The 25,649-nt window shown below is 37.4% G+C and overlaps 1 protein-coding gene across 2 annotated transcripts in view; it reads right to left on the reverse strand.

Moving 5' to 3' along the window:
• Positions 1–366: 366 nt before the first annotated feature.
• The window catches only part of SEPSECS (Sep (O-phosphoserine) tRNA:Sec (selenocysteine) tRNA synthase), a 35,978-nt gene continuing 10,695 nt past the window's right edge, over positions 367–25,649 (reverse strand). The window contains exons 7-12 of one of the 2 annotated variants that reach the window (XR_013827907.1): positions 19,477–19,606; positions 19,252–19,343; positions 6,093–6,186; positions 3,013–3,103; positions 2,116–2,253; positions 1,494–1,617 (exon numbers count right to left, since the gene is read on the reverse strand). Coding sequence is in view for 1 of the 2 variants with exons in the window: in XM_079919090.1 (XP_079775216.1) it covers positions 1,314–1,617; positions 3,013–3,103; positions 6,093–6,186; positions 19,252–19,343; positions 19,477–19,606 (711 nt within the window). In the remaining variant the exon portion in view is untranslated. Of the gene's footprint in view, positions 1,618–2,115; positions 2,254–3,012; positions 3,104–6,092; positions 6,187–19,251; positions 19,344–19,476; positions 19,607–25,649 lie in introns of both variants that reach the window. The other variant, XM_079919090.1, reaches the window with a different exon arrangement.

Here is a 25,649-nt window from a genome sequence, read left to right on the forward strand (position 1 = left end):
GTACAGCTGATTCACTTTGTGATACAGCAGAAACTAACACAACACTGTAAAGCAATTATACTCCAATAAAGATGTTAACAAAAAAAAATCTATATGCTGTTTAGTTGGTAACATTTATAGAGCTACCTTCTTTGAAGTACTACTGAATAATTCAAGTTGCTATGGAAAACTTCTCTTTACTGAGGAGTTCTTTTACTTTAGAGAAGTTTTTAACAACCTCAGCACTACTGACATTTTGGGCTGGATAAATCTTTGTTTTGAGAAGTTGTCTTGTCCATCGTAGGACGTTGAACAGCACCCCTGGCCTCCCCTCACTAGATGTCAATAGCATCCTACTAGGTTTCACAATCAAAAAAGATCCCCAGGGGCTTCCCTGGTGGCGCAGTGGTTGAGAGTCCACCTGCCGATGCAGGGGACACGGGTTCGTGCCCCGGTCCGGGAGGATCCCACATGCCACGGAGCGGCTGGGCCCGTGAGCCATGGCCGCTGAGCCTGCGCGTCCGGAGCCTGTGCTCCACAACGGGAGAGGCCACAACAGTGAGAGGCCCGTGTACCGCAAAAAAAAAAAAAAAAGATCCCCAGAGAATTCCCTGGTGGTCCAATGGTTAGGACTCCACGCTTTCACTGCTGAGGGCGAAGGTTCCGTCCCTGGTCGAGGAACTAAGATCCCACAAGCCATGTGGCATGGCCGAAAAAAAAAACCAAACAAAAAAACCCCAAAAATATCTCCAGCTGTTACTTAGATATAAGAAGCCAATCATCCCCAGTTGAGATCCATTTCTGTTGAGCAAAAATTAAAGCTTACACCTTGACCTTGACTCTGCTTTCCTGGGAAATGTCCATTTTCCAGGCATTCTGTGACTTACACATATCAACAAACATCTACTAATTAGTAGCATTAGCGATCTTTCTAAATTCTGTGTGGTCAGAAACATAAGTAATTTGTGAATGATAGAGAATGGTCAGAAGAAAGCAGTCTACACATTTCAAAGAGAATTAGAGTAATGTGTAATTTTACTATCATTATATTAGTAAGAATTATCTGAATCATAATGTTTATTTGGCAAATATTTAACAATTAGAAAAACGCTAATTGTACATTATAACCTGTTAAGGATAATGATTGAGGCAGTCTAAGAACAACAAATGTAACAATCGTCAATGGCTAGCTCAGACCATGTTCTATTCCTTGACCAAATATTCTCCATGAAATTCTCAATTCAAAAATCTCAAGTCTTGTCTTTAAACTGCTAGCTTATACGGTAGCCTCATCACTTTTTTAAAATTATCACAAAGAAACCCTTCACATGTCATCAGGAAGAATCCTGGCATGTGCCAAGAAGTACATTATCTGGTTTTAAAGCCATTTCTTCTATAACCACATCTTCAGTTTTATCATAATTGTCAACTCCAGATACATCACTCTCTTTACTTTGTTCTTTTCTTACTGTCTTTAAACACTTGTCAAGTCTATTTATGAACAAGTCCACATCCTGTGTCTTCATACCAATGGCTGATGCGGCATTGAGGTAAGCACAAGGGTAATTATTTGTATGTGACATAAAGCCTCTGAAAGTGTAGCCACTCACAGTCTGCACAGACCCAAGAGGCACAACCCTGAAAGGGAAAAGATTTACCAATTTAGTATGTCTGGTGATGTTAACAGAGTATCACCCATAAACAAAAGAAAGCTGTGTTACTAAGCCTTACACCTGCTTAGTAAGAAGTTTAATAACAGCCATAAATCGTAGCCTATGAAAACAGACTGCAGCCTTAAAATAAAATTATACAGTGCACTTCACATAGGAAGTACTACCTGATGCTTATCATTTACTTATCTTCTATTAAAGAGCTACAAGCTCTAGGAATCAAAAACACCTTTACATCTTCAAAAAGGTAAAAAGAAAGTTATTTCTGTTTTTGTATCAAATACCAGAATCTGATTTCACATATACACACTTTAATGGAATATTTAAGTTTGTAAATCAAACCACTTTGATTAACTGCCGTGTATCGCCTCAAGTAATCAATAGACTAGAATTACATCTATCTGATCACATTATGCAATGGAGGGTTTTAAAGCCAGGATCCAGCAGAAATTACATAACTGCTTACAGTGGGTTGATGGTCAGCAATCATTAAATTCAGCAATGGTACATGCATTTTTAAAGCTTGATTTCACTGTCATACTTGATATAAGCAGATTTCTAACAGTACTCTTTTTTTTTTTTTAAGAACTCAATTAAGATCAACCTAAACATAAAGACAAATAGTGGCAACACTAAAAAGCAAGGCCAAGAAAACCATTTTAGAAGTGTCAAAACTATGCTGCATATAGATATAGCTCATCAAGGTAAAAGGTGAATTAATCTAAGATGTTTTTCCTTTTAAAAAGTTGTTCTTTGATGTGAAATCTCTAACCTCTGGTAGTCAGAGAGAAATTCTTTAGCAGGAGCACGTAAAGAAGAGTACTTAGAGCAAGGTACTTTTCAAGTCATTTTTCTCTGACCTCATCAAACATAAAATGAAAAATGAAATTCATCTTAAGCTATGTACATATAAAAGCAAAAAGTAGATTTTTCAAAGGCAGTACTTAGACAAGAATTGCATAGCGTTTTCAGTTTGGGAAATGGACTTTTCCTTAAAAACATTTTCACTTAAACTTAGTAATGAAGACAACTTATTTCTAACACCATAATGTGACACCACTGAAGATAATCTAACAAAGGAAAATAAAGACAAAAATTTGTACAGAAGGGTAATGAACTTTGTTTTTATATGTCTATTAAAGCAAACAAGATTCATATCTTTCCTGTGACTATTTCACGTTCCACAGGTGACTGACTATGTGACAGCCTTGTAGATTCTCTACCTCATCATTCTTTTCCTCCACGATGAATTCTCAGGTGCAGTTCAGCACATACTTGGGGGACTTATTGTTAAAGAAAGGTGCTTTATTAGAGTTAATTTTAAAAAGTGAAATAAATCTAATCCTCTTTTAAACATACTTACCTGGCTCCAGAAACCTGTCTGGTAAAAAGCATGGAGCCAAGCCGAGTGACAGCTTTGTCACAGTGTTTATCTAGTGTTTTAAGCGTCATAGCTGAAAAAGAAAAAAGTATTCCAGTGAGCCTTGGTTCACCAGCACAAAACCACTTAAGAAACAAACAATCACAGAGACATCACTTTTTTTTATTGTGCTAATAAACATGTAACATAAAATTTACCATCTTACCCAATTTTTAGGTATACAGTTCAGTGGTATTAAATACATTCAATCTCGTTACACAACGATCATCACCATCCATCCCCATAACTTTATCTTATAAAACTCACACTCTATACCTATTAAACAATAATTCCCCATTTTCCCCTCCCCCTGGCAACCAGCATTACACTTTCTGTCTATGATTTTGAGTACTCTAAGTACCTCATATCGGTGGAATCATACAGCATTTGTCTTTTTGTGACTGTCTTATTTCATGGAGATATCACTTTTTATTCATTGTCACATGGCACCATTTCACTTTAATGCATTTAATATATTATAGTAAGGATTTGTTTCCATATCAGATAAAAATATGTTAACATAAACATGCTCAGAATCAGAAGAGAATTTCCATATCACCCTTCCAAAAAGTGAATTTTCCAACTAAATAAATGGAACAATGACATGGATAATATGACTTACTATACTAGATACTTTACAAATATAATCTCAACCATTTTTAACAACTTTGTATGTGAGGGATCATTATCTCTACTTATAGACAGGGAAAAGGAAGTTAGAGGCTAGTACATGGCAGAACTGGGATTCAAATCATACCGTATCACCTTCTATAATATCTACATAGATTATAAACCAACAAAGGACTGATTGGGGTGATTTTATTATCTATCAGTGGCCAAATGGTTTTCCAAGGAAGCCCATTCCTGAAAAAGGCTTCAATTACAAATTATTATTTCCTTACCTTCCTCAGATATACATGAAATATGAACCATATTATACTATATATATTCACAAATTAAAAGGGGTAATCATGAAGTGTAAAAGTTAGTTAAATGCACAAAAGTCAACATTCTTTTTATCCTGTTTAGTAGTCCTTGTACTACATGACAAAATGAAATGATCATAAATACAGATTTCTCTAACACAGGCATACTCAAGAAAATAAATAATAACAGCATTAAAAATTATAAGAATATCTTTAATGTTATGGTGTTTTGTTAACTGGTAGAAATTTTAAAATATTTATATAGAGTCCTTATCAGTGACCAAGTTATTTTGGTGAGAAGCAAGAGTTAAAAGTATTATTTTCCATATATTCAGTATAACACTTAACATAGATTTGAATTCTTTCAGCGTATAGGTTTTATATTAGAAATACATTACAGCATATTGTCACCTTATCTTTGATAAAGGAGGCAGAATGTACAGTGGAGAAAGGACAGCCTCTTCAGTAAGTGGTGCTGGGCAAACTGGACAGGTACGTGTAAAAGTATGAGATTAGATCACTCCCTAACCCCATACACAAAAATAAGCTCAAAATGGATTAAAGACCTAAATGTAAGGCCAGAAACTATCAAACTCTTAGAGGAAAACATAGGCAGAACACTCTATGACATAAATCACAGCAAGATCCTTTCTGACCCACCTCCTAGAGAAATGGAAATAAAAACAAAAGTAAACAAATGGGACCTAATGAAACTTCAAAGCTTTTGCACAGCAAAGGAAACCATAAACAAGACCAAAAGACAACCCTCAGAATGGGAGAAAATATTTGCAAATGAAGCAACTGACAAAGGATTAATCTCCAAAATTTATAAGCAGCTCATGCAGCTCAATAACAAAAAAGCAAACAACCCAATCCAAAAATGGGCAGAAGACCTTGGAGCTCCAATGGCACATTCGGTTAGCATGCGGTACTTATACAAAAATGGGCAGAAGACCTAAATAGACATTTCTCCAAAGAAGATATACAGACTGCCAACAAACCCATGAAAGAATGCTCAACATCAGTCATCATTAGAGAAATGCAAATCAAAACTACAATATCATCTCACACCAGTCAGAATGGCCATCATCAAAAAATCTAGAAGCAATAAATGCTGGAGAGGGTGTGGAGAAAAGGGAACACTCTCGCACTGCTGGTGGGAATGTGAATTGGTACAGCCACTATGGAGAACAGTATGGAGGTTCCTTAAAAAACTACAAATAGAACTACAATATGACCCAGCAATCCCACTACTGGGCATATACCCTGAGAAAACCATAATTCAAAAAGAGTCATGTACCAAAATGTTCATTGCAGCTCTATTTACAATAGCCTGAAGATGGAAACAACGTAAGTGTCCATCATCGGATGAATGGATAAAGAAGATGTGGCACATATATACAATGGAATATTATTCATCCATAAAAAGAAACGAAATTGAGCTATTTGTAATGAGGTGGATAGACCTAGAGTCTGTCATACAGAGTGAAGTAAGTCAGAAAGAGAAAGACAAATACCATATGCTAACACATATATACGGAATTTAAGGAAAAAAAACGTCATGAAGAACCTAGGGGTAAGACAGGAATAAAGACACAGACCTACTAGAGAATGGACTTGAGGATATGGGGAGGGGGAAGGGTGAGCTGTGACAAAGCGAGAGAGAGGCATGCACATATATACACTACCAAATGTAAGGTAGATAGCTAGTGGGAAGCAGCCGCATAGCACAGGGAGATCAGCTCCGTGCTTTTGGACCACCTAGAGGGGTGGGATAGGGAGGGTGAGAGGGAGGGAGACGCAAGAGGGAAGAGATATGGGAACATATGTATATGTATAACTGATTCACTTTGCTATAAAGCAGAAACTAACACACCACTGTAAAGCAATTATACTCCAATAAAGATGTTAAAAAAAAAAGAAATACATTACAGCATTTATAAAGGCTGACTAAACTTTTAAAATTTACAAATTAGCACTGTAATGAAATTAGAAACATCACTGTAACCAGAAAGAATTCATACTCTTTCTAGAAACACCAGCTTCCCACTGGGGATGGTTCAGAAGTACAATTTTGTTTTTAAGAAAAAAAATTACCTAAAGATATGGGGTTGTGAGGTGTATGCAACACTCTTTCATTGTAGGCTTCTGACAGCTTCTTTAGTTCGTTGGACAAATATGAAAACATTTCCTGCAACAACAAAATGTTACATTTAAAGAAAATCAAATAAATACTCACTGCAACTTGCTAGATTTAATAAAACAACCCTGATTGGTGTACAGTCTATGCTGTAAATTAACTCCTTCATATGCCCTAGGAGCAATTCTTTTCCTTTGCCACAATATAGAAAGATTTAAAGCTGCCAGAATTATCAGAAACCACAGGATTTAAAGGTAAAGAACCAGCACATTTCCTGCTCTGGGGCTATCACATATCTGTCACAAATCCTCCAGGGCTACCAAATCACAGAACCTCCAGGGCTACCACTCTAGTCCAAGCAGCCATTAACCTCTCCCCTGGACCACAGCAATAGATTCTAAATGACTTCTCTGCCTACTTTCCCACCCCTCCAGAGGCCACAGTGGTCTCTCAAAAACATGAATCAGATCATGTCCCTCCCAATGACTTCCTCCTGTAAGTGTTAAAAAAATCAAACTCTTCATCCACGTGATACACCCCAGCCAACACACCCAACTCAGTGACAGTCATTCCCTCCACTCACTATATGCTAGCCACATCAGCCTCCTTTCCAATCCCTGAACATGTCAGAACCTTTGTGCCTGTTTCCCCTGGACTTGGAAAGCTCTTCTCCCAGATGATGCCAAGAGTGGTCCCTTTTGTCACAATGTAAGGAGACCTTTCTTTATTACTTCCCTGTTAAAGTAGCTCTCCGACTCTGCCCACCCGAACTCCCAATCTCCCTCCAACACCATTACCTATTTTGGTTCCTTCACTATACTTATCACAGTCTGAAATTTCTCTTTAATTTGCTTAAATAAATATTGCCTATGACTACCTATTAGAATGGAAAAACTCCTTGAAAGCAGGGCCTTTCTACCTTCTTCACCACTGCTTTCCTAACAGCAAGAAAAACGTGCCAGACTTTTAGTATGTGCCAGACTTAGGAAGAGGCAGTTTAAAAATGTACTTCCTTTAAATATTATAAACTTAAAATTAACAATTCCCTTAACTCAATTAAAAGAACACAGCATCTAAAAACTAAAAATTGTATTCTTGATCCTACTCTGAAAAATAGTGTATACCCAGTAGTAAAAAATAAAAATACATATAGTTTACAAGTACAAAATCTCATGTGCACGTGTATGTGAGAATTTAATAAACCTACAAATAAATATTAAGTTGGCAACTGTTTGACCTAAAATTGTATTTTCTTCTCCTAGGAAGCACTTTAAAAGTGTTGAAACGAAAATCTGCCCAAGTGAGTCTGCAGCTGAACAAAACCCATTTGCACTGACCTCCTCCAGCCACAGTCAAAACATAGAAACTCTAATGATGCACCGAAGAGCCAAGGGCCAACAGAGTAGCCAAGTGGAGACAAGAGGAAATGATACTTCAACTTCAAAGGCCACATAAGCGGCTTCAGTTTTCTCTAAGGTGAGGGTTGGATAGTCTGATCCCACAGTGAGACCCAGAGTAGCTTTTTCATTTCTAAAGTACGTAGTAGATGACTAACTCCAGCTTTTGTTAGGTAAAGGTTTTAAAAAGAGGGAAATTCTTACCAGGTTTATGAATTATTAATGAGTCTCCTTAAGACCACAAACATTTTTATCCTTGTCAACACAGTATATTTTATATTCTGAACTAAAAAAACTTTAATAGTCATTCTTAAATTTTTAGGATATTTTATAAGATCAATTCTCAGCATGCCAGAATGATGAAATCTTAGATCACTAAAATGTACTGATTCTTTTTATATTCAAAAAGTTAACGCCCACATCTGTCATACTGAATGAAGCTATAAGTAAACATACTGTTATATGTAATAAGTCTTTCTCTTTTGTCATTAAAAAAAGTGTATAGAAATCCTTAAGGATGCATATGTTATCACCACTTGCAGAAACAGAAAAAAGAGTAGGCATCTTTTCTTAGACATATAAAGATTTCCTGGCCCCTCCTTCTTAAACTAATATTGATGTTCACTTCAGAAGGTGAAACAATAAGAAAATCAAATGAAATTTAAAAATCAAGAGTTTTTCCTGCAACTGAAACAATTCATAATCTTTTAGTACCACACCAGAGTTAATGAAGAGTAGAATTCCTAGGTTTCATTTATATTTTCATCTACTATGAAGTAACTAGGTCATAATTTAAATGCTCAGTGTTGGGAATTCCTTGGCAGTCCAGTGGTTAGGACTTGGCACTTTCACTGCCGAAGGCCCAGGTTCAATCTGGTCGGAGATCTAAGATCCCACAAGCCGCATGGCGAGGCCAAAAAGAAAAGAAAAGAAAAGAAATGCTCAGCGTTGTTTAAAAAAGGAAAAAGGAGTCACACATTTTAATTTAGATATTAACTGTTGATTCTTCTTCATTATATTAAACACCAAAGTCTTAATCTGCATCTAATTCTTACTCTCAAATTCATTAACCTCTCATAAGCAGAAAGAAATCTGATAACCAGGAAATGCCTTTTACAGACTCCTACATTTTCCCCTACATTTTCCCCCCTAACAACAAAAAAACTTATTTCAATTGTGAGGGCCAATTTCGAATATTATTCTATCTAGTCATGGCTGCCACAATAATCACCAATGCAGTCACACTTGTAGTGTGAAAGGAACCTGATGAGTAATTTGTCCTTAATTTGTACTTAGCTATTTCTTAAAAAGAAAAAAAAAAGAAATGTTTCCTCAGTAACACCCCTAGAGGGTGCTTTTAAATTTACTAATGCATACGTGGCTATTAAAAAACAAATTTTCCCAATGTTAAATTTCAATATTTAACAAATTAGTTCTAACCAGTTCTATCAATGACTTGCTAATGCCACTACAACTGTAGCTAACATTAGGATAAAAATCTTCAGACTAAACGTAATACTAACTCAATCACATATCACTAGTAAATGGGAGTAAACAAAAAAGAATATATTAGTGAGTCAAGTTCACATCCATCCGCAAATATTTTTAGTATCTCTACTCCATATAAAGTGTTATGACAGGTAATCCAATAAGCAAAGCAGTTTACAATATCTTAAAGCTCAATGCACTGAATCCTACAGTATTTCTCATATTAAGGTCCTAAATGCTCTCCCATTGATATCACTACATTTTAAAAATATCATTTAAGAGACTGTACCACTATTTCCTACACTATTTCCTACACTAATACTTAGCTAAGCAGTTTTTATCTGATATATCAAAGGTACTCCAGAACCTGCACTATTTTTTGCTACAGTTAGATCTATAACTGACATTTATTATAAAATACTTCCGTAAAGGGAGAAATTTATAAGCACCCCAAGCAAATGTATACAGAAAGATCTTACTTAAAAGAAATGAAATATTATCGATTTTCTATGTCTCTTGTGCTGTATTTAACTTAATTTTAAAAGACTCTTCACTAGAGATAAACTGAACTGTATACCTGAATGCTAATGTCAGCTACATTTCTAGAAAAAAAATATAAAACCTTTACACCATAATTCAAGATGTTAATGGAAGAGAAGCTGAATTATATTAAGCATTATCTTTCGTATAGTCTTTTGCAAATTGATTTGCAGTTGTGAAGCCCAGCATCTAGCTTATCCCTTCCCATAACCCAAAGATGTGCATCATTCACTAAATTCTAAAGAAAAAGGTCTTATGCTTATACTGCTTCATATTACAGGATAAGATAAAAGAGAACTTCACATATTATTACAATATGCCTCATAAGGTGGGTAATACAAAAAAAAGGAAACATAACAAGTAGTCTGGTATTTCATTGATAACATGGAAGGTTGGATGGACAACGGACTGTTGGTATGTATCCACACACACAGATGTCCTTAAGTGAAGACAACGGTACTAAATGAGGGATGCTGCTATCTATAACCGTGGCCAGGCCACAGTGTCCAGGCATACTCCTTGCATCACAGGCTAAAGCACTGCTTTCAAACTCTTCTGTTGAAGCCCCATATCCAGGCCTGAAATCTGACACTTTTGTTGAGATTCAACTACTCTATTTTCAGGGCTGCAAATCTTCTAAGTTCCCAAACTTAGCTTTATTATAGGATATTGTTTGAAACTGTATGTCTTATGTTCTCCAAGTTTCAGCTAACAAATTCCAGCCACAGGAGCAGCCAGTCCTCTGTCATTCCTCTTCTGAGCTTGTCCAGTTCAGCAGATAGTTGCAGCAATGAATGATTATCTGCCTGCCCTGTCCAGCAAAGCACTCTTCTAAAAGTAAAGCTAAGCAGAATTATAATGATCTTCTCCAGAACCAAATGTGAAGAATGAACGTCTAAGACTGATCTTTCCTTCTGCATAGAGCAACTCAAAGAAATAATTTCTTCAATTTTCACCCCTTTTCTTAAAGGCCTCTTCAGTTAAACTTCCTGGTCACTTCTCCCCTCAATGAAGCAGATGTGTTGATCAGGAAGGGGCTAAGAGCAAAGAGGTTCAATTCACACCCAGAGTTCCACTCTCTTTGATCCTTTCACCCTTCAAAAAAAAAAAAGGCTTGAGAAGGAATGGCTTCAAGCTGAGTTCTTGTCTTCCTCTACTGTGAAAAAGATAAAGCCTTTTTGGAAGATGTAGAGCTAGATGAAATAAACTAAAAATATCATTGTGGTGAATAAGGGCAAGGAATAAAAAAAAAAATCCTAAGTTGTCTTTTAACACTCCTTTTTTAGTAGGCAATAACACCAATAATATAAAGAGGAGCTCTCAGTGATGGTATATAAATAGCTCTGGCTGGAGCAAAATAGCTTTGCCTCAGCTTCTCCAGAGCTAAACCAATAAACTATCACGATTAAATTTTCACAGTTCAAAAGCAAGTCCATTTAAACAAAAGAGGCCTTTACTTCTGCAACAAATCCAATAAAAAAACAATATTTATGCTACATATATGCAATTATGGTTTATGGAGGACATCCACATTTTTCAACAAAAAGACTTTCCTGTTGAATGAAGTTGTTAAAAAGCAAACTTTATGCTCTTACAATGATAGCGTTCTCAAAGTTCTCAAATGAGCATTTTTATACTCTGACAATTACTACTATAGATAGTCTCTGTTCTAAATGAATTCTATACAAAGAATTTTAAATAAAACCAATGAAAACATTAGAGCCTTTGGGGTTTTACACACCTCTACTAGATAAGAACAGAGGTCAGGAGATTATCATTTTTATGGCTCAAATGCTTAGCACACAGCAGGTAAACACTTCCACAACAGTGGATGGGTGACCGGAAGCAGTGGCAAGAGTGGGAAGACAGAAAGTGGAGAGGCTTTAGCATCACCGAGACTTGGGTTCTGGCACTTATATGTGCTCCTTGGGTAAGTATACTTGTTCTAGCCTCAATTTCATCTGTAAAATGGGGATAATACCTACCTCAGAAACTGGCTCTGAGTAGTACATGAAATGAATAATGAATTCATTATAATGAAAATAATGAATTCATTATAATGAATATAATGAACCTAGCAGAATTCCTGGCATACAGCAGACATTCATAAAAATATTAGTTTCCTACCCACCTACTTTTCCCTTAGCCTAAAATAGTTTTCAGGTTGAAATAACTAACATTAGCTAGCAGGACTCCTACAGACACATGCTAATAACCTGCAGCTATAATCCTATTCTTGTCCTGTCCCTGTTCATTTCACTCTACACTATCTAGATAAAGGGAAAGAACAAAGTTCTGGATGTTACAAAGCGAGTTACCGCTTGACATCTAAAATGGAGTCTAATTCATAACACTAAAAACATAAAATTTCCCCACAAAATATTTACCTGATGATTAATAAAGGACAAAGTCACAATGAAAAGCAGAGCTGGGCAGCCTACTCGATCCATTCACCAGCTGAGCTACATACTGCTGCAGGTCAGTCTCAAAGAAGGTGGATTTTCATTCTTGCTAAGCAAAATGTACACCTGCATGGGCCTTTGGTATCACCTAAAAGTAGCTGAAAATTTTAAAGTCAAACCCTAAATGTCAATGGTCAGAAGAAGCATGGCATAAAAGAAATTCTTAGATTCCAAAAAGATGACAGAACACCCCTAATATCAACAATTCCAAAATCCTTAGGGGTAAGAAAAAGTACTTTTGGAAGAGGAGTATCCACTAGGGAGGAAGCCCTACTCCCAGAAGTACAGTGCCTGTTACATACAACAGGTAATCACCATTTTAACTTACTCCTTTTCACAAGTTTTCAACTATATCCATATGGAGAAATGTCTCTATAAGAACATCTAAGTCACAATGGAAGTCAGTATCAAAATGTTATTTACTTTCTGCCTAATTTTATAGAAAGATACTTATTCTGTGTAAAGCAAGAAAAGACTGTACAACAGTGGACCTGTGTGTTCCCAAATGCCCTGCATTAGTTCATTCTATAAACATCTGATGAGCGTCTACTACATAACAAGCAAAGGATGCTAAGAATAAAGGGATCAATCGGCAAACTCCAAAGTAGGCAGTAATCTACTACACTACCCAAAATCAAGGATCAAGTTTCACTTCAGACACCTGATGGTAATTTTTTAGGGATGTGCATTCAAACAGTCAGTTTAATTTGCTAATTAAATAAGTTTACTATCAAATTACTCAAGACTTATATTAGTTTACATAGCAAATATTTAATATTATTAGCTATTATTATTTACAGTTTCAATTCAAGAAGAACAAAAACAGGAAAAACTAAATAGTATGTTTATTTGATATTATAATAACAGCATATAAAAATTAAAAAAATTTGCATCTATATAATATAGTTTTAAAATGTCTAACTTAAAACTCTGTGTAATGGTTTTATTGTTTGAGCTACATATTCTATTTATTTAGTTTAAAAATGAAATTTTAGCCAAACCTGCAGACTGATCAATATAAGGTAAAAAGTAGCTACGGTATAAGAAAAGATTATAACTATGACAACTAAAAATACCAGAAATAAATAGAAAACTAACAAGTTGTATTTTCAAGCTTTGATATTTGCAATATTTGTGCAGTTCACCTCAAACTCCATGAAATATTATCTATGTATAAGTATTAAAATGCTATGATATATTCCCCTCCAAGTTTCTGTTACAGATACAAGTGACCTGTGTGCCCCAAAATAATGGGTTTTAAACTTGGGTGTGCAGGGAAGTTTGGTTGAAATGCAGTGTCTAAGCCCCACTCCAGACCTACTGAACCTGAACTTACCCTAAAGGAAAGTGATCTAAATCACAAAATCTCCAACAATTGCACAATACTTTGCTTTCCAGACTCAGTCTAAAATACCCTTTAAGAATTCTACACTTACGCTAGTCATCAATTCTAGCCTACAATTAAACCATGGGGGCCACTTAATCAGTGCACGAGTTGCATTTTCATAGAATAGATGTCACTTCTTCTAGTGACACTTGACCCTGTGAGAGCTGGGCTAGGTGCCCCAGCTAAGGTTAGGCGATATATGCTCTCATATACTCTGCTTGTTCTTTCATAACTCTCATCAGACTTGTAATTATTTATTTAATATGTAGATTTCCCCGACTACAATTTCCTTAAGGGTAACAACTATGTCAGTCTTGTTTGTAAATTTAACCTTAGGGCCTATGCATAAACATTTCTTTGCTTGAATGAATGAACGAGCAGGGGCCAATGCTGCTCAGGTAATGTGGGACCAGACCACAAAGGATCACGATGGATCATAATGGGAGGCTAAGGAGTTTGGACTTTGTCTTACAGGCAACCAAAACCCAAAGCGGAATAACTTGAAGAAAGGTGCATTTTTAGAATATAATCTTTTTTTTTTTTTGGGTCACGCTGAGCGGCTTATGGGATCTTAGTTCCCTGACGTGGGATTGAACGTGCGCCCTCGGCAGTGAAAGTGCACAGTCTTAACCAGTGGACCAAAAGGGACTTCCCCATTTTAAGAATATAACCTGGCACTGCTCTACAACATGACAAATTAGAGTAGACCAAGACTGGGGATCAGGAGAAGAGTTAATAAGTTATTGTAACCATCCAGGTGTGATATGGTAAGGGCTTTAGTTAGGGAGTTGTGGCAGGGACAATTGAAAAGAAGAAATGAAAGTTTGAAACATTATGAAGGGTATAAGAGGAATCAAAAGTATAAGCATTAGACAAACTATTACATACAGAATGGATAAACAACAAGGTCCTACTGTATAGCACAAGGAACTATATTCAATATCCTGTAATAAACCATAATGGAAAAAATATGAAAAAGAATATATGTATAACTGAATCACTTTGTTGCACATCAGAAACTAATATAACATTGTAAGTTAACTATACTTCAATGGAAAAAAAAAAAAGAAGTATCAGCATTAGAAATCTAGTTTAAAACGAAAGAGGTAATTTATTGGTCATATAACAGCCAGTTCTACAAGCAGGTAAGGCTGGATCCAGAGACTCAAATGACTCTCAGTTCTGTTTTCCCTCTTATGTTCTCTACTCTAAAGAAGGCTTTCTTGGCATGGCCAGAAATATGGTGGCTGAGAGTCATAAGATTACATCCTTACAGTTTACTATCTGCAAAGCAACAGACATAACATCTCTAAATGAACTATCATATCTGCTGGAAGGACTCTATCTCCACATGTCCACCTGCGAACGAGGCTAGCCAGATCACATGCCCACCCCTAAGAAAGAGGAGAAGGGACCCTGTGATTGACAGTCTCACCAGGACCACCTGGAGTCAGAGACGGAGTTCCCCAGCAACAGTGGTTCTGCACAAGCAAATAGTGTATATCTAAAATACAACTGAGCTTTTTTGGCCAAAGCTGCTAAATGTATTATTGCTTTTGCATCCTCTGGATATTAGACCTAGGTCTTCAGATTTATAGCTATTTAAAGTAGCAACATTGCTACCAAACTACATTATTTACCTATATAAAAAAAAAAGTACAGTTTAGAGGTTTTAAGAGAGAGGATCAGAAGACCAACTGCCTAGATTTAAACCCATGTCCCACAATTTACCTCATACATATTACTTCTCTGTCACTACGTTTCCTGTGAAAATGAGGATAACACTTCACAGGGCTGCTGTGAGGATTAAATGAATACATGACAAAGTGCTTCAAGGAGAGCCTGCCACATGGTAAGTGCTCAATATTAGGGGCTATAACTTCATATATATACATAAGTGTATCTACACATATATGGTATCTGCTAGATAACACAAGCCCTCCATTGAAAGACTATGTTAAGAATGATTTTTACATGAAACTTTTCTACCCAGTAGTCAAACCTTAGTGCTCACTCTACCTGACCTATCAGTGGCACTGGGCAATCACACTTCCCTCCTTGATACACTTCCTTCACTTGGCTTCTAGGACTCCACGCTCTTGCTTTCCCTCCTTCTCAGTCTCCTTTTCTGGTCTCTTTCCTTCTCCCAGACCTCTTAATGTTGGAGTGCCCCAGAGCTCAGTCCTCACACTTCTTTTCTGTTTAGACTCATTCTCTTAAAATCTCAGCTAATCTCTTAGCCAATTAACTCCCCCAATTTTTTATGTCCAGATCAGCTCTCTCTCTTAACACCAGACTCGTATCGTGCTCCATACCTACATCTCTACCTAGACATCAGAGGACATCCTGATTTCAACTTTGTCTGAAACTGAACTCTTGGCCTTCCCCTCCAACCCACGGGCTTCCCCATCTCAGTTAATGGCTCTTCCATTCTTCCAAATGCTCAGGTCAAAAATCTCAGAATTATTCTTGATGTCTCTCTTTCACTCACAATACATTCATCTGGAATTCCTGTTGGCTCAATCTTCAAAAGAAAGCTAGAATCCAACCACTTCCATCACCTCCACTGGCACCATCTAGATCCAAGTCAACATCACTTCTTGATTTCTGCAAAAGCTCAACTTCTACCCTTGTCCCCCTAATTTATTCTCAACACGGTAACCAGAGCGATCCTTCAACCAGAGGATCCTTCAAGGATCCTTTATGTCTTTCCTGATATAAATCAGATCACGTTACTCCTCTATTCAAAACCCTCCAATGGTTCTCCATCTATCTCACTCAGAATATGAGGCAAAGACCTTTTATGGCCTAGAAAGCCCTCCATGACCGGCCCACCCCCATTACCATCCTGACTTCAACTCTCACAACTCTTCTTGATCACGCTGCTCCAACCATACTGGCCTCTTCTCTGCTTCTCAAACGCACTGACTCGACCCTGATTCCTGGTACTGGCTTTTTACCTGAAACACTCTTCTCCATCATGCATGTATACTCCCTCAAACTTCTTCAAGTCAACTCAAATATGTTCTCAACGAGGCCTGCACTAACCACATTTAAAAAATCAATCCTCACCACTTCCCCCCACACATCATCCCCAACCCCCCCTTGTTTTACTTTATTCTTTTCTTCCACAGCACTTTCAGCTTTATAATTTATGTATTAAACAAACATTTATATTTTATGTGATTTGTTTATTGCTGGTGTCCTCCATATGAAATGCAAGCTCCGTAAGAGCAGGTATCTTTGTCTATTTTATTGATTGCTCTATCAACATTATGTGCCTGACACATAACAGATGCTCAACAGATATTTAGTAAATTAAGTATTTACTCAATGAAACTCATCCTACACTCAACTTTATCTACTTTGAGTTTCAAAGAAACACACTAGTCCATACTGTAGACCATGCTACTTTAAATGGGCTTGTCATTGTTCAGATGGGGGGTGGGAGGGGTCAAAACAGCTTAATAGGGGTGGAAATGGATAGGAGGTACCATGAAATTGAAGAGACCATCATCTTAAAATTTTCAAACTTAAAAAAGTTTGATTTATAAATTACCCATATGATTTGTGCTGGATTACTAAATTACAGGCCAATTCCCATGATTATAACGCTCAAGGCCCCAAAAGTAGCTGTTTTATTTCAGGAAATATTCTACAATCTTTTAGAACTAGAAGTGGCCTGAGATAGCAACTGTTTCTTTCACAAGTAGTGAAATAAAATCTGTGAGTTCAAGAACCTTTTCCATAGGGAAACAACTAGTGATAGGAGAGCTAAGACTCCCTGACATCGGATACAACTCAACTCTCATACAGAGAGATGATGGCTTTCCGCATCTATAAACAGTCTTTATCTGTCATACGGAGAAGGGCCCTTGAAAGATTCTGCTGAGGTTTTCTCCTGGCCAGGACAAGATGATTACTTCTTGGAGTTTATCAAACTGGAGTGTTAGTCTAATCATTTAAAATTTCTTTTCAGGCATAATTTACATATAGTACAATTTCAGGTGTCCACTTTTACCAATTTTGACAAATATATACAGTCATGAAACTACTCCCACTATCAAGACACAAAACATTTCACTGCCATTAATAGTCCCCTCCCCCAACCCAAGCCTCTAGCGTCCAGTGATCTTTTCTCTGTCCTGATGTTTTTTTGCCTTTTCCAGGATGGCATATAAATAAACCATATAATATGTAGCCTTTCAAGCCAGGCTTATTTCATTTAGTGTAATGCATCTGAGAGTTGTTACAGTATTGCATATATCAGTAGTTTGTTCCTTTTTATTGCTGAGTATGTACATACCACAGTTTGTTCATACCCCAGATGATGGACACTTGAGTTGTTTCCAGGTTTTGGCAATTATGAATAAAATCACCATGAACATTCTCATAAAGGTTTTTGTACAGATACAAATTTTCATTTCTCTTGAGTAAACAGCTAAGAGTGGAACAGCTAGTTTATGTGGTAAGTAAATGTTTATAAGGAACTGCCAAAGTGTTTTCCAAAGTTGCTGTACCATTTTGCATTCCTATCAGCAACATCTGAGAGTTCTACTTGCTTGAGATCCTTGCCAGTGTTGTCTGTTTTCATTGTTTGTTTGTTTGTTTAATATTAGCCCTTTTCCTAGGTGTGTAGTGGTATCTCACTGTGGTTTTAATCTGCATTCCCCTAATGACTGAGGTTGAGCATCTTTTCCTATATCACGTAAATCTTAAGAGATGTCCTAACAATGGAAAGTAAATAATTACCTTCCTATGCGTTGAATTAGTGGGGAGAAAGGGACTAGGGTAAAACAGGGCACAGAAAATGTTAAACTTCTGTTACATATTCATAAGGCTGTTGAGAGGATCCATCAGATGACGTACATGAAAATACTTTAAATATGTAAATTACTATTATAAATCTAAGGGGCTGTAATTGCTACAAAGTGTTAGAAAGTTATACAGATACAAAAACTGCACCAGGGGCCTCTAGCTCTCCCAGATGGGAGATGAATAAAACATCTTAGTCTGATCTGCCCTACCAACATTGTCTGTCTACAATTTTGGAGTTGCCCCTGAATTAAGCTAGTTTTTAGTGCTGGAGACAAAGTCCAATTTTTTTTTTTTTTTTTTTTTTTTTGCGGTACGCAGGCCTCTCACTGTTGTGGCCTCTCCCGTTGCAGAGCACAGGCTCCAGATGCGCAGGCTCAGTGGCCATGGCTCACGGGCCTAGCTGCTCTGTGGCACGTGGGTTCTTCCCAGACTGGGGCACAAACCCATGTCCCCTGCATCGGCAGGCGGACTCTCAACCACTGCGCCACCAAGGAAGCCCACAAAGTCCAATTTTTAAGCACAAATGTCACTTTTCTTTTCATAATCAACACAATCAATGAGTTCAGCATTCTAATAATGCCAAGGGATGGACTTATTATTTTAGAATGAGAAGCTGGCCAACATCTGACCTGGTTCTTCCTCCTGCAACTGACATGTCACACCTAAACAAATCTTCAGGCTTACAAAACTAAAAAGAAAAAATGTGTCCATTTGTCTTTTAAGAGCCTCTACCTATAAGTGATAAATGAATTAAATTTTACCGAAATAATAAGAATCCCTGATGCAGGAGTTTCTTAAGACAAAAACAAACACAAAAGCAAAAATCACTTTTCCAAGATTCCTCAGGATATCTGAATAGACAGGATAACAATGATTAATTAAAAACCATCCAAATCAAAGTAAATCCCCTAGGACTTTGCTAGGTATCTACATCCCAATGTGATAAACCAATAGACAAAAACACCAATACTTTGGAGTACTGTTTTAGTCAACAGTATTGTTTACACCTAACGGGAAAGCTTACCTTTCTTTCTTTTAATAGCTTCTTGTAGCCATTCGATCCAAGTGATAATAAAGTAATAAGGACATCTAAAGAAGGTGAAGCTGAAGCTCTTCCTGAAATAAGGAGGATAAGTTACATTCAGAAGGGGAAAAAAGCTTTGTAAATTAAGATTTATTACAGCAGCCTATGTACAAATGGATTTTTGTTTGTTAGTTACTTTTTCTGAAAAGCAACTGATTTATTTACCTGGATACATCTTGCTTATTTCCTGAATGAAGGAATCATTAAAGCCAGCAATTATAGCGCCACCTACTGGAACCATAAAATTTTTGTCCAAGCTCTGAACGAAAGCGTCTATTCTACCAACCCGAGCCCCCTAGAATAGAATAAGATGTAGTATTACATATTTAGAAGAAGAGACAGCAACTGCTATTAATAAATACCATTAAAACAATGCAAAGAAACAAAAACCAGATGAAAGATTTTTATTTTCTTTGTACCGATGCCAGTAAAATATTTTTAAGCGTTAAACTGAGTTTTTAAATGCTGTTCCTTATAGGTGGAAGAGCACTTTATAGTTACAAGCTGCTTTCACACATCAATCATTTAATTTCACACCAAGCCTGTGAGGAAGGCAGAGTTTCAGTATCAGTTCAGGTGGGAACTACACTGAAACAGAACTTTTCACCTTAAAATTGAGTAAGAGAGAGTGAATGTCTCCCATGCCTTTCATCTGTGCTCTTCTATTTGACAATAAATAACAACAGTGGGTCCTACAACTATTAAGTAATTTTAAACACCCTCTGTGAGTTCACGAGTGGCCACCATAATCTAATGGACTGTAGCCACCCATGCTGCCAATCAATAAGTTATACATTAAGTGCCTCTCTTTGATGCTTGGATAATCTACTAACCTGCATGACCACTTTAAGCAACAAGCTCTGCTCCTACCACCACTTGGATAATAAAGGAGAAAAGAAAAATTTTATTTTTAACTTCAACTAATGGAATTGTTTTGGCATACTCTTGGCATAAGAGTTTCTACGTAAGAGTTTCTACATAACTTATGTTTCCTAATGTTATAATCTTAGATGATCTCATTCCACTGCAAATGAACTTCAAGTGAAAATCTAGTATTCTGGTGAAAGACGGAATACTTGCTAGAAATGTAAAACTAAGCTCTAGTCCCATGCGACATAGTCTATAACCTTCTGCCTAATGTGATTCAATTTCCTCCTCTTAAAAACTAAGATACTATCTAAACTTCAACTAAGATAGTTTTTTTCTTTATCTGTAGCCACAGATTTTCAATCTGTATTCACAATCTACATTCCTATTAATATTGTAACACTATTTGACCTTCATCCTCCCACTTTATATCCACATCCATAGCTGAGGGAGAATAGAAGGAGCAGATAGAAGAGAACAGAAGTAGCCTAATCTAAGAGGCCAGATCCAGGCCATAGGTAGAAGCAGCAAAAGCAGAAAAGGGAAGGGGCACAGACAACTTCGGAGGCTATCGCATGATTGTTTAAATCTTAACCTTCCCCTGTCATTCTCCTTTCTAACTTCCTCATAAACTATGATCAGAGAAAATCTCACCTTATCACAGGAAAACAGAGAGAAGCATATGAGACTAATTGAATAAATAACTGAAAACCATGCAAAGTAGCACATAAAAATAAAGTGGAACAGTCAGAGTTGCCTTTTTATTAACACTTAAGTAGTGCCCGAGGTTTCCTGAGAGAAATCTGAACCTAAATTAGGAGGAGTACTAAGAGAGCAATCAGTGCACCAGACTTTGCTAGAACCCCTTCATCACTAAAACACAGAAGCATTCAAAGGGTAGCAAATTCTGTGGCAAGAAAACAAACAGGCTGGACCCAACCTCAGGAACTGTGTATAGACCTCATTCTCCACACTAAAGTCTGGGGCCATTAATGAGGAGGAGAGAAAAACACCAGAAGGCTGGAAGGGCTTAAACAGAATAGGAAACACAGGAGAAGTAAACGGTTGCCATTTATCAGTTCATCCATTCACTCATTTATTCAGGGAACAAATATTTGGGCACCTATCATCTGCCGAACATTGTTCCAGGTTCTGGGCATAGCAGCAGTGAATAAAACAGATCATTGTTCATATAATAATTACAGCCAAAATTTACTAAGAACTTACTATGCATCAGGCACTGTTCTAAGCACTTTACATTCTTAACTCAGTTAACCAATGCAATAGCTATCTGGGCAGATGCCACAATAATAGCTATTTCACAGATGAGAAAATTAAGGCACAGTGAAATTAAAGTGACGTGCCCAAGGTCAGAAATGCAGTTAATAGCACAGCTGAGATTCAAATCCAGGCAGTTAAAGCACCTTACTGAATGTCACCCAGGCAAAAACCTAGGTAGTCAGGATGAAGAGTCCATGTTTAAAAAATAAAATATTGGGCTTCCCTGGTGGCACAGTGGGTGAGAGTCTGCCTGCCAATGCAGGGGACACGGGCTCATGCCCCGGTCTGGAAAGATCCCACATGCCGCGGAGCGGCTGGGCCCATGAGCCATGGCCGCTGAGCCTGCGCGTCCGGAGCCTGTGCTCCGCAACGGGAGAGGCCACAACAGTGAGAGGCCCGCGTACCGCAAAAAAAATAAATAAATAAAAGTAAAATATTATTCCTATGGCATTTCCATCCTTCCAGCAACTCAGGCCAAAAGTCTTGGAGTCCCTGAATCCTCATTTCCTCGTTCCTTGCATCTGGTTCATCAGCATACCGTGTAAGATCCACTCTCAAAATACATCTGAATCCAACCATTTCTTAACACCTTAACAGCAACCACCCTGGCCCATGCCACCAACGCATCTCATGTGGGCTACTGCAACAGCGTTCCCCGTTTGCCTTCCTACAGGCCATTCCCCACAGCGCAGCCGTCACACGTCACTCTCCTGCTCAAAACCCTCCAATGGCTGATGACCATACCAAGAATAAAATCTCAAATCTTTAACACACCTCAATTAACACACCTCAAATTTCTTTACGACCACTGCTGCTCTCATTTGCCCTGGTCCGGCCACGCTGGCCTCTTGCTATTCTTCATGCATTCCAAGCACATCCCGGCCTCAATGTCTTGGCATTTGATGTTACCTTCTGTCTGGAATCTCTCCAGAGAGCTGCCCAGCTCACGCCTTCATAACACTCGGGGCTCTGCTCAAATGTTACTTCTCAGAGAGGACTTCCTGGATCACACCATCTGATACTCCTCCCCCACAAATACTAGAGCATTTATCAAGACCTGTCATCCTTATTGTTTACTGTCTGCTTCTGTTCCATGAGGGTAAAGATTTTGTTGTATTTACTACTGCATCCCCAGTGCCTACCCTGCTGCCTGGCACATCCGTGGGAACCCTGCAAATATCTGTTGAATGAACTGACAATTAGGTCTATGAATAACTAGTATAACACCTACTTCTCTCAAATTCTCAATAAACAAAACTTGCTGCTTCCCACACTTGGGGAGCTTTACAATCCTTAATTCTATGTATTTTTGTGACTCTACTACAACCCTCTCTATTAACGTGTCCTCACATCCATATTCCATGAGTCTCCTAAATTAGTCAGTTTAGTATATGTCAGAAGTATAGGTTCTGCAAAGCTAATTTCCTGGGGACTACATATGCATATCAGAATGCTCTATATGCTCAGCATTGAGTCATTCTGGGACATTGCCCTAAAAAAAAAAAATTCTGAAACATTTTAGTTATACCTCTTTCTTCATTATTTGCTTGATTATTATAATACTATCTTCTCAAGAAAGCTTCCCAGTTTTAGTACTTTGATTTTTAGACGAAGATAAAGGGATTTGGAATCACACTGAACTATATGGGCCATTTTGCAGCTTGGGACCTTAGGCAAGTCACTTAATACTTCCGAGTTTGTTTCCTCACTTGTAGAACGGAAACAATGAGAAGTACACCTTAAACTGTTAGGATTAAGTTAATAAACTTTACAAGTCTAGCAGGGGGCTTCCCTGGTGGTGCAGTGGTTGAGAGTCCGCCTGCCGATGCAGGGGATGCAGGGGATACGGGTTCGTGCCCCGGTCCAGGAAGATCCCACATGCCGCGGAGCGGCTGGGCACGTGAGCCACGGCTGCTGGCCTGTGCATCTGGAGCCTGTGCTCCGCAATGGGAGAGGCCACAACAGTGAGAGGCCCGCGTACCGCAAAAAAAAAAAAAAAAAAATCTAGCAGGATGCCTGACACATGGTGCGTATGGGTACTCAGTAAATGGTATGTACAACTGATAAAAACTACTGAGATAAATTAAAGCTAATTTTAATTTTTTAGAATGTCATGAAACAACTAGCACTGAATAAGACCCAAGTATTTATTTGGCTGAAAGCAATAGGGACACCATCTCTTTTTGTGAGGGCCAATTTTTATGTACTGCTTTTTTTTTTTTTAAAGAAATGTCCATTCTAGAAGGTAATACAGTATCTGCAACAATACAACAGCTACCTTATAAAAATTCATTTACCATCTTATAGTGTTATTTTCTGGTTAAAATTTTAGTAAAACCACCTCACGAATTAAGAGAGGTGATGACAAAGTAGGGTATTCGTGATGCACAACTCCATGGGCAGCTTTCATATTGTATCCTGGAGCTTGTTTTCATTTAAGAGTCTTAATCTCTTCAATTACACCACCAAATTTTCTAGTATTCAAAACTATGTCATGAGCACCAAAACAATGAGCACTGCTGAGTTAAGTACATAACATATGGGTAAATGTTAAGGAGCCATTAAACTGATCAATGAAGACTTTATAAGCATGTGGAGAGTACAGAAATATAATCTAAGTTTATATTTAAGTTTAAAAATTAAATATGCTTTTGACTACATTTTAGAAAGTTAATACTAAATGTACACAATGGCTATAACCATGTAAAAAGCAATATGTATATGTATTAAAGAAAGAGAAAAAAGGGATACACAAATTATTAAGGGTAATTGTTAGGGTAACAGGGTTATGAGTGATCTTCTATCCCTTCCTCACTTTTCTAAACTTTTAGGAATGCTAGAATATCTGACTTTTAAAAGAATTAAGGCTGCTAAAAATTAAAGAGGAGGAGAAAGGAAAAAGGGGAGGAGGAATAAAAATGAATCACTGAAATAGTATGTTTTTTCAAGATTTCCAGCATAGCTAACTGTACAACCTTCCTCTGCTACCATTCAAATTAGATATAATCTAGTCTGAAACTGTGATAAGCCTTAAAAAGTTAAGGAATAATGCAAAAGGATACCAAGGAAACAGTAAATGGTCTTCCTCAAAGGTTTTAAGAAACCCTCGAATACCATGCATACGACCACTGCACCTCTGGACTTCTTTTGTTATGTAAACTAATCTATTTCCTTATTGATTAAGCTAATTTGGGTTGGGTTTTTGTTACTTGCAGTCAGTTACATACTAACTGGTACAAACTTTGAGTAAAGTAATTAAGCAAATCAGCTAATACTACTGTATAAACCATATTTATATCAGAGATAATACTAGTACTCAAAATAACAAAAAAAATTATGAGATAGGATCTACAGGGCTAAGGAGCATTCACCACCACATGGCAGAAGGCCACAGATAATCTGTGAATAACTCTTATCCACATAACACAAGTCACATGTGTGTCAAAACTGAATATTTGACTAACATCATTATGCACGCAAATCATAAAATTCATATCACACCCAGATAATATCTATCCATATCCTGATATAGTGTGAATAATTAATCACTGTAAGTAAATGTAATACATCATTTATTCATTCAATTGTTTGAGTAACCAATTATTGAGTGCCCGTTATGTACCAGGTACTGTCCTAAGTATTGAGGACATAACAGTGAACAAAACAAAGTCCTTTCCCTAACAGAACCTTAATTCTAATCACTACCAATAAGTAGACAGTAAACAAACATCATATCAAATGGTGACAAGTGCTATGGGGAAAAAGAGCAAGAGGCCATCAATTTCAAGAAGCACCATTACTTTACATACCACTAGGTAAGAATAAACATTGCCAATTAACATTATAAGACACCTCAATTTCAGAGATATAACATGGAAAAATGTGTACTTTAAAATCAATGAATATGGCAAAACAGAAAAAGAGGGATAGAAAATGCTGGCAAGGAAGAAGGTGCTATTTTAGATAAGGTGTCTGAGAAAGTCTCATCAATCTAAAGAAAGTCAGGTAACAAGCCACGCAACTCTCTTGAAAAGCAACCTAACAAGAGGTATGAGCCGGAGTGGGGTGCACACGGGTAGCACAAGAGAGGAAGAGAAAGGAGGCAAATGTGCCAGGAGGGTGGGTAAGAGGGAGAGCAGCAGGAAATGAAATCAGGGAAGCTGCAGATGCCTGAGGACACAGAGCCATGG

The sequence above is a fragment of the Stenella coeruleoalba genome, assembly GCF_951394435.1.
Source record: "Stenella coeruleoalba genome assembly, chromosome: 4".
In the NCBI taxonomy this organism is placed as follows: Eukaryota; Metazoa; Chordata; class Mammalia; order Artiodactyla; family Delphinidae; genus Stenella; species Stenella coeruleoalba.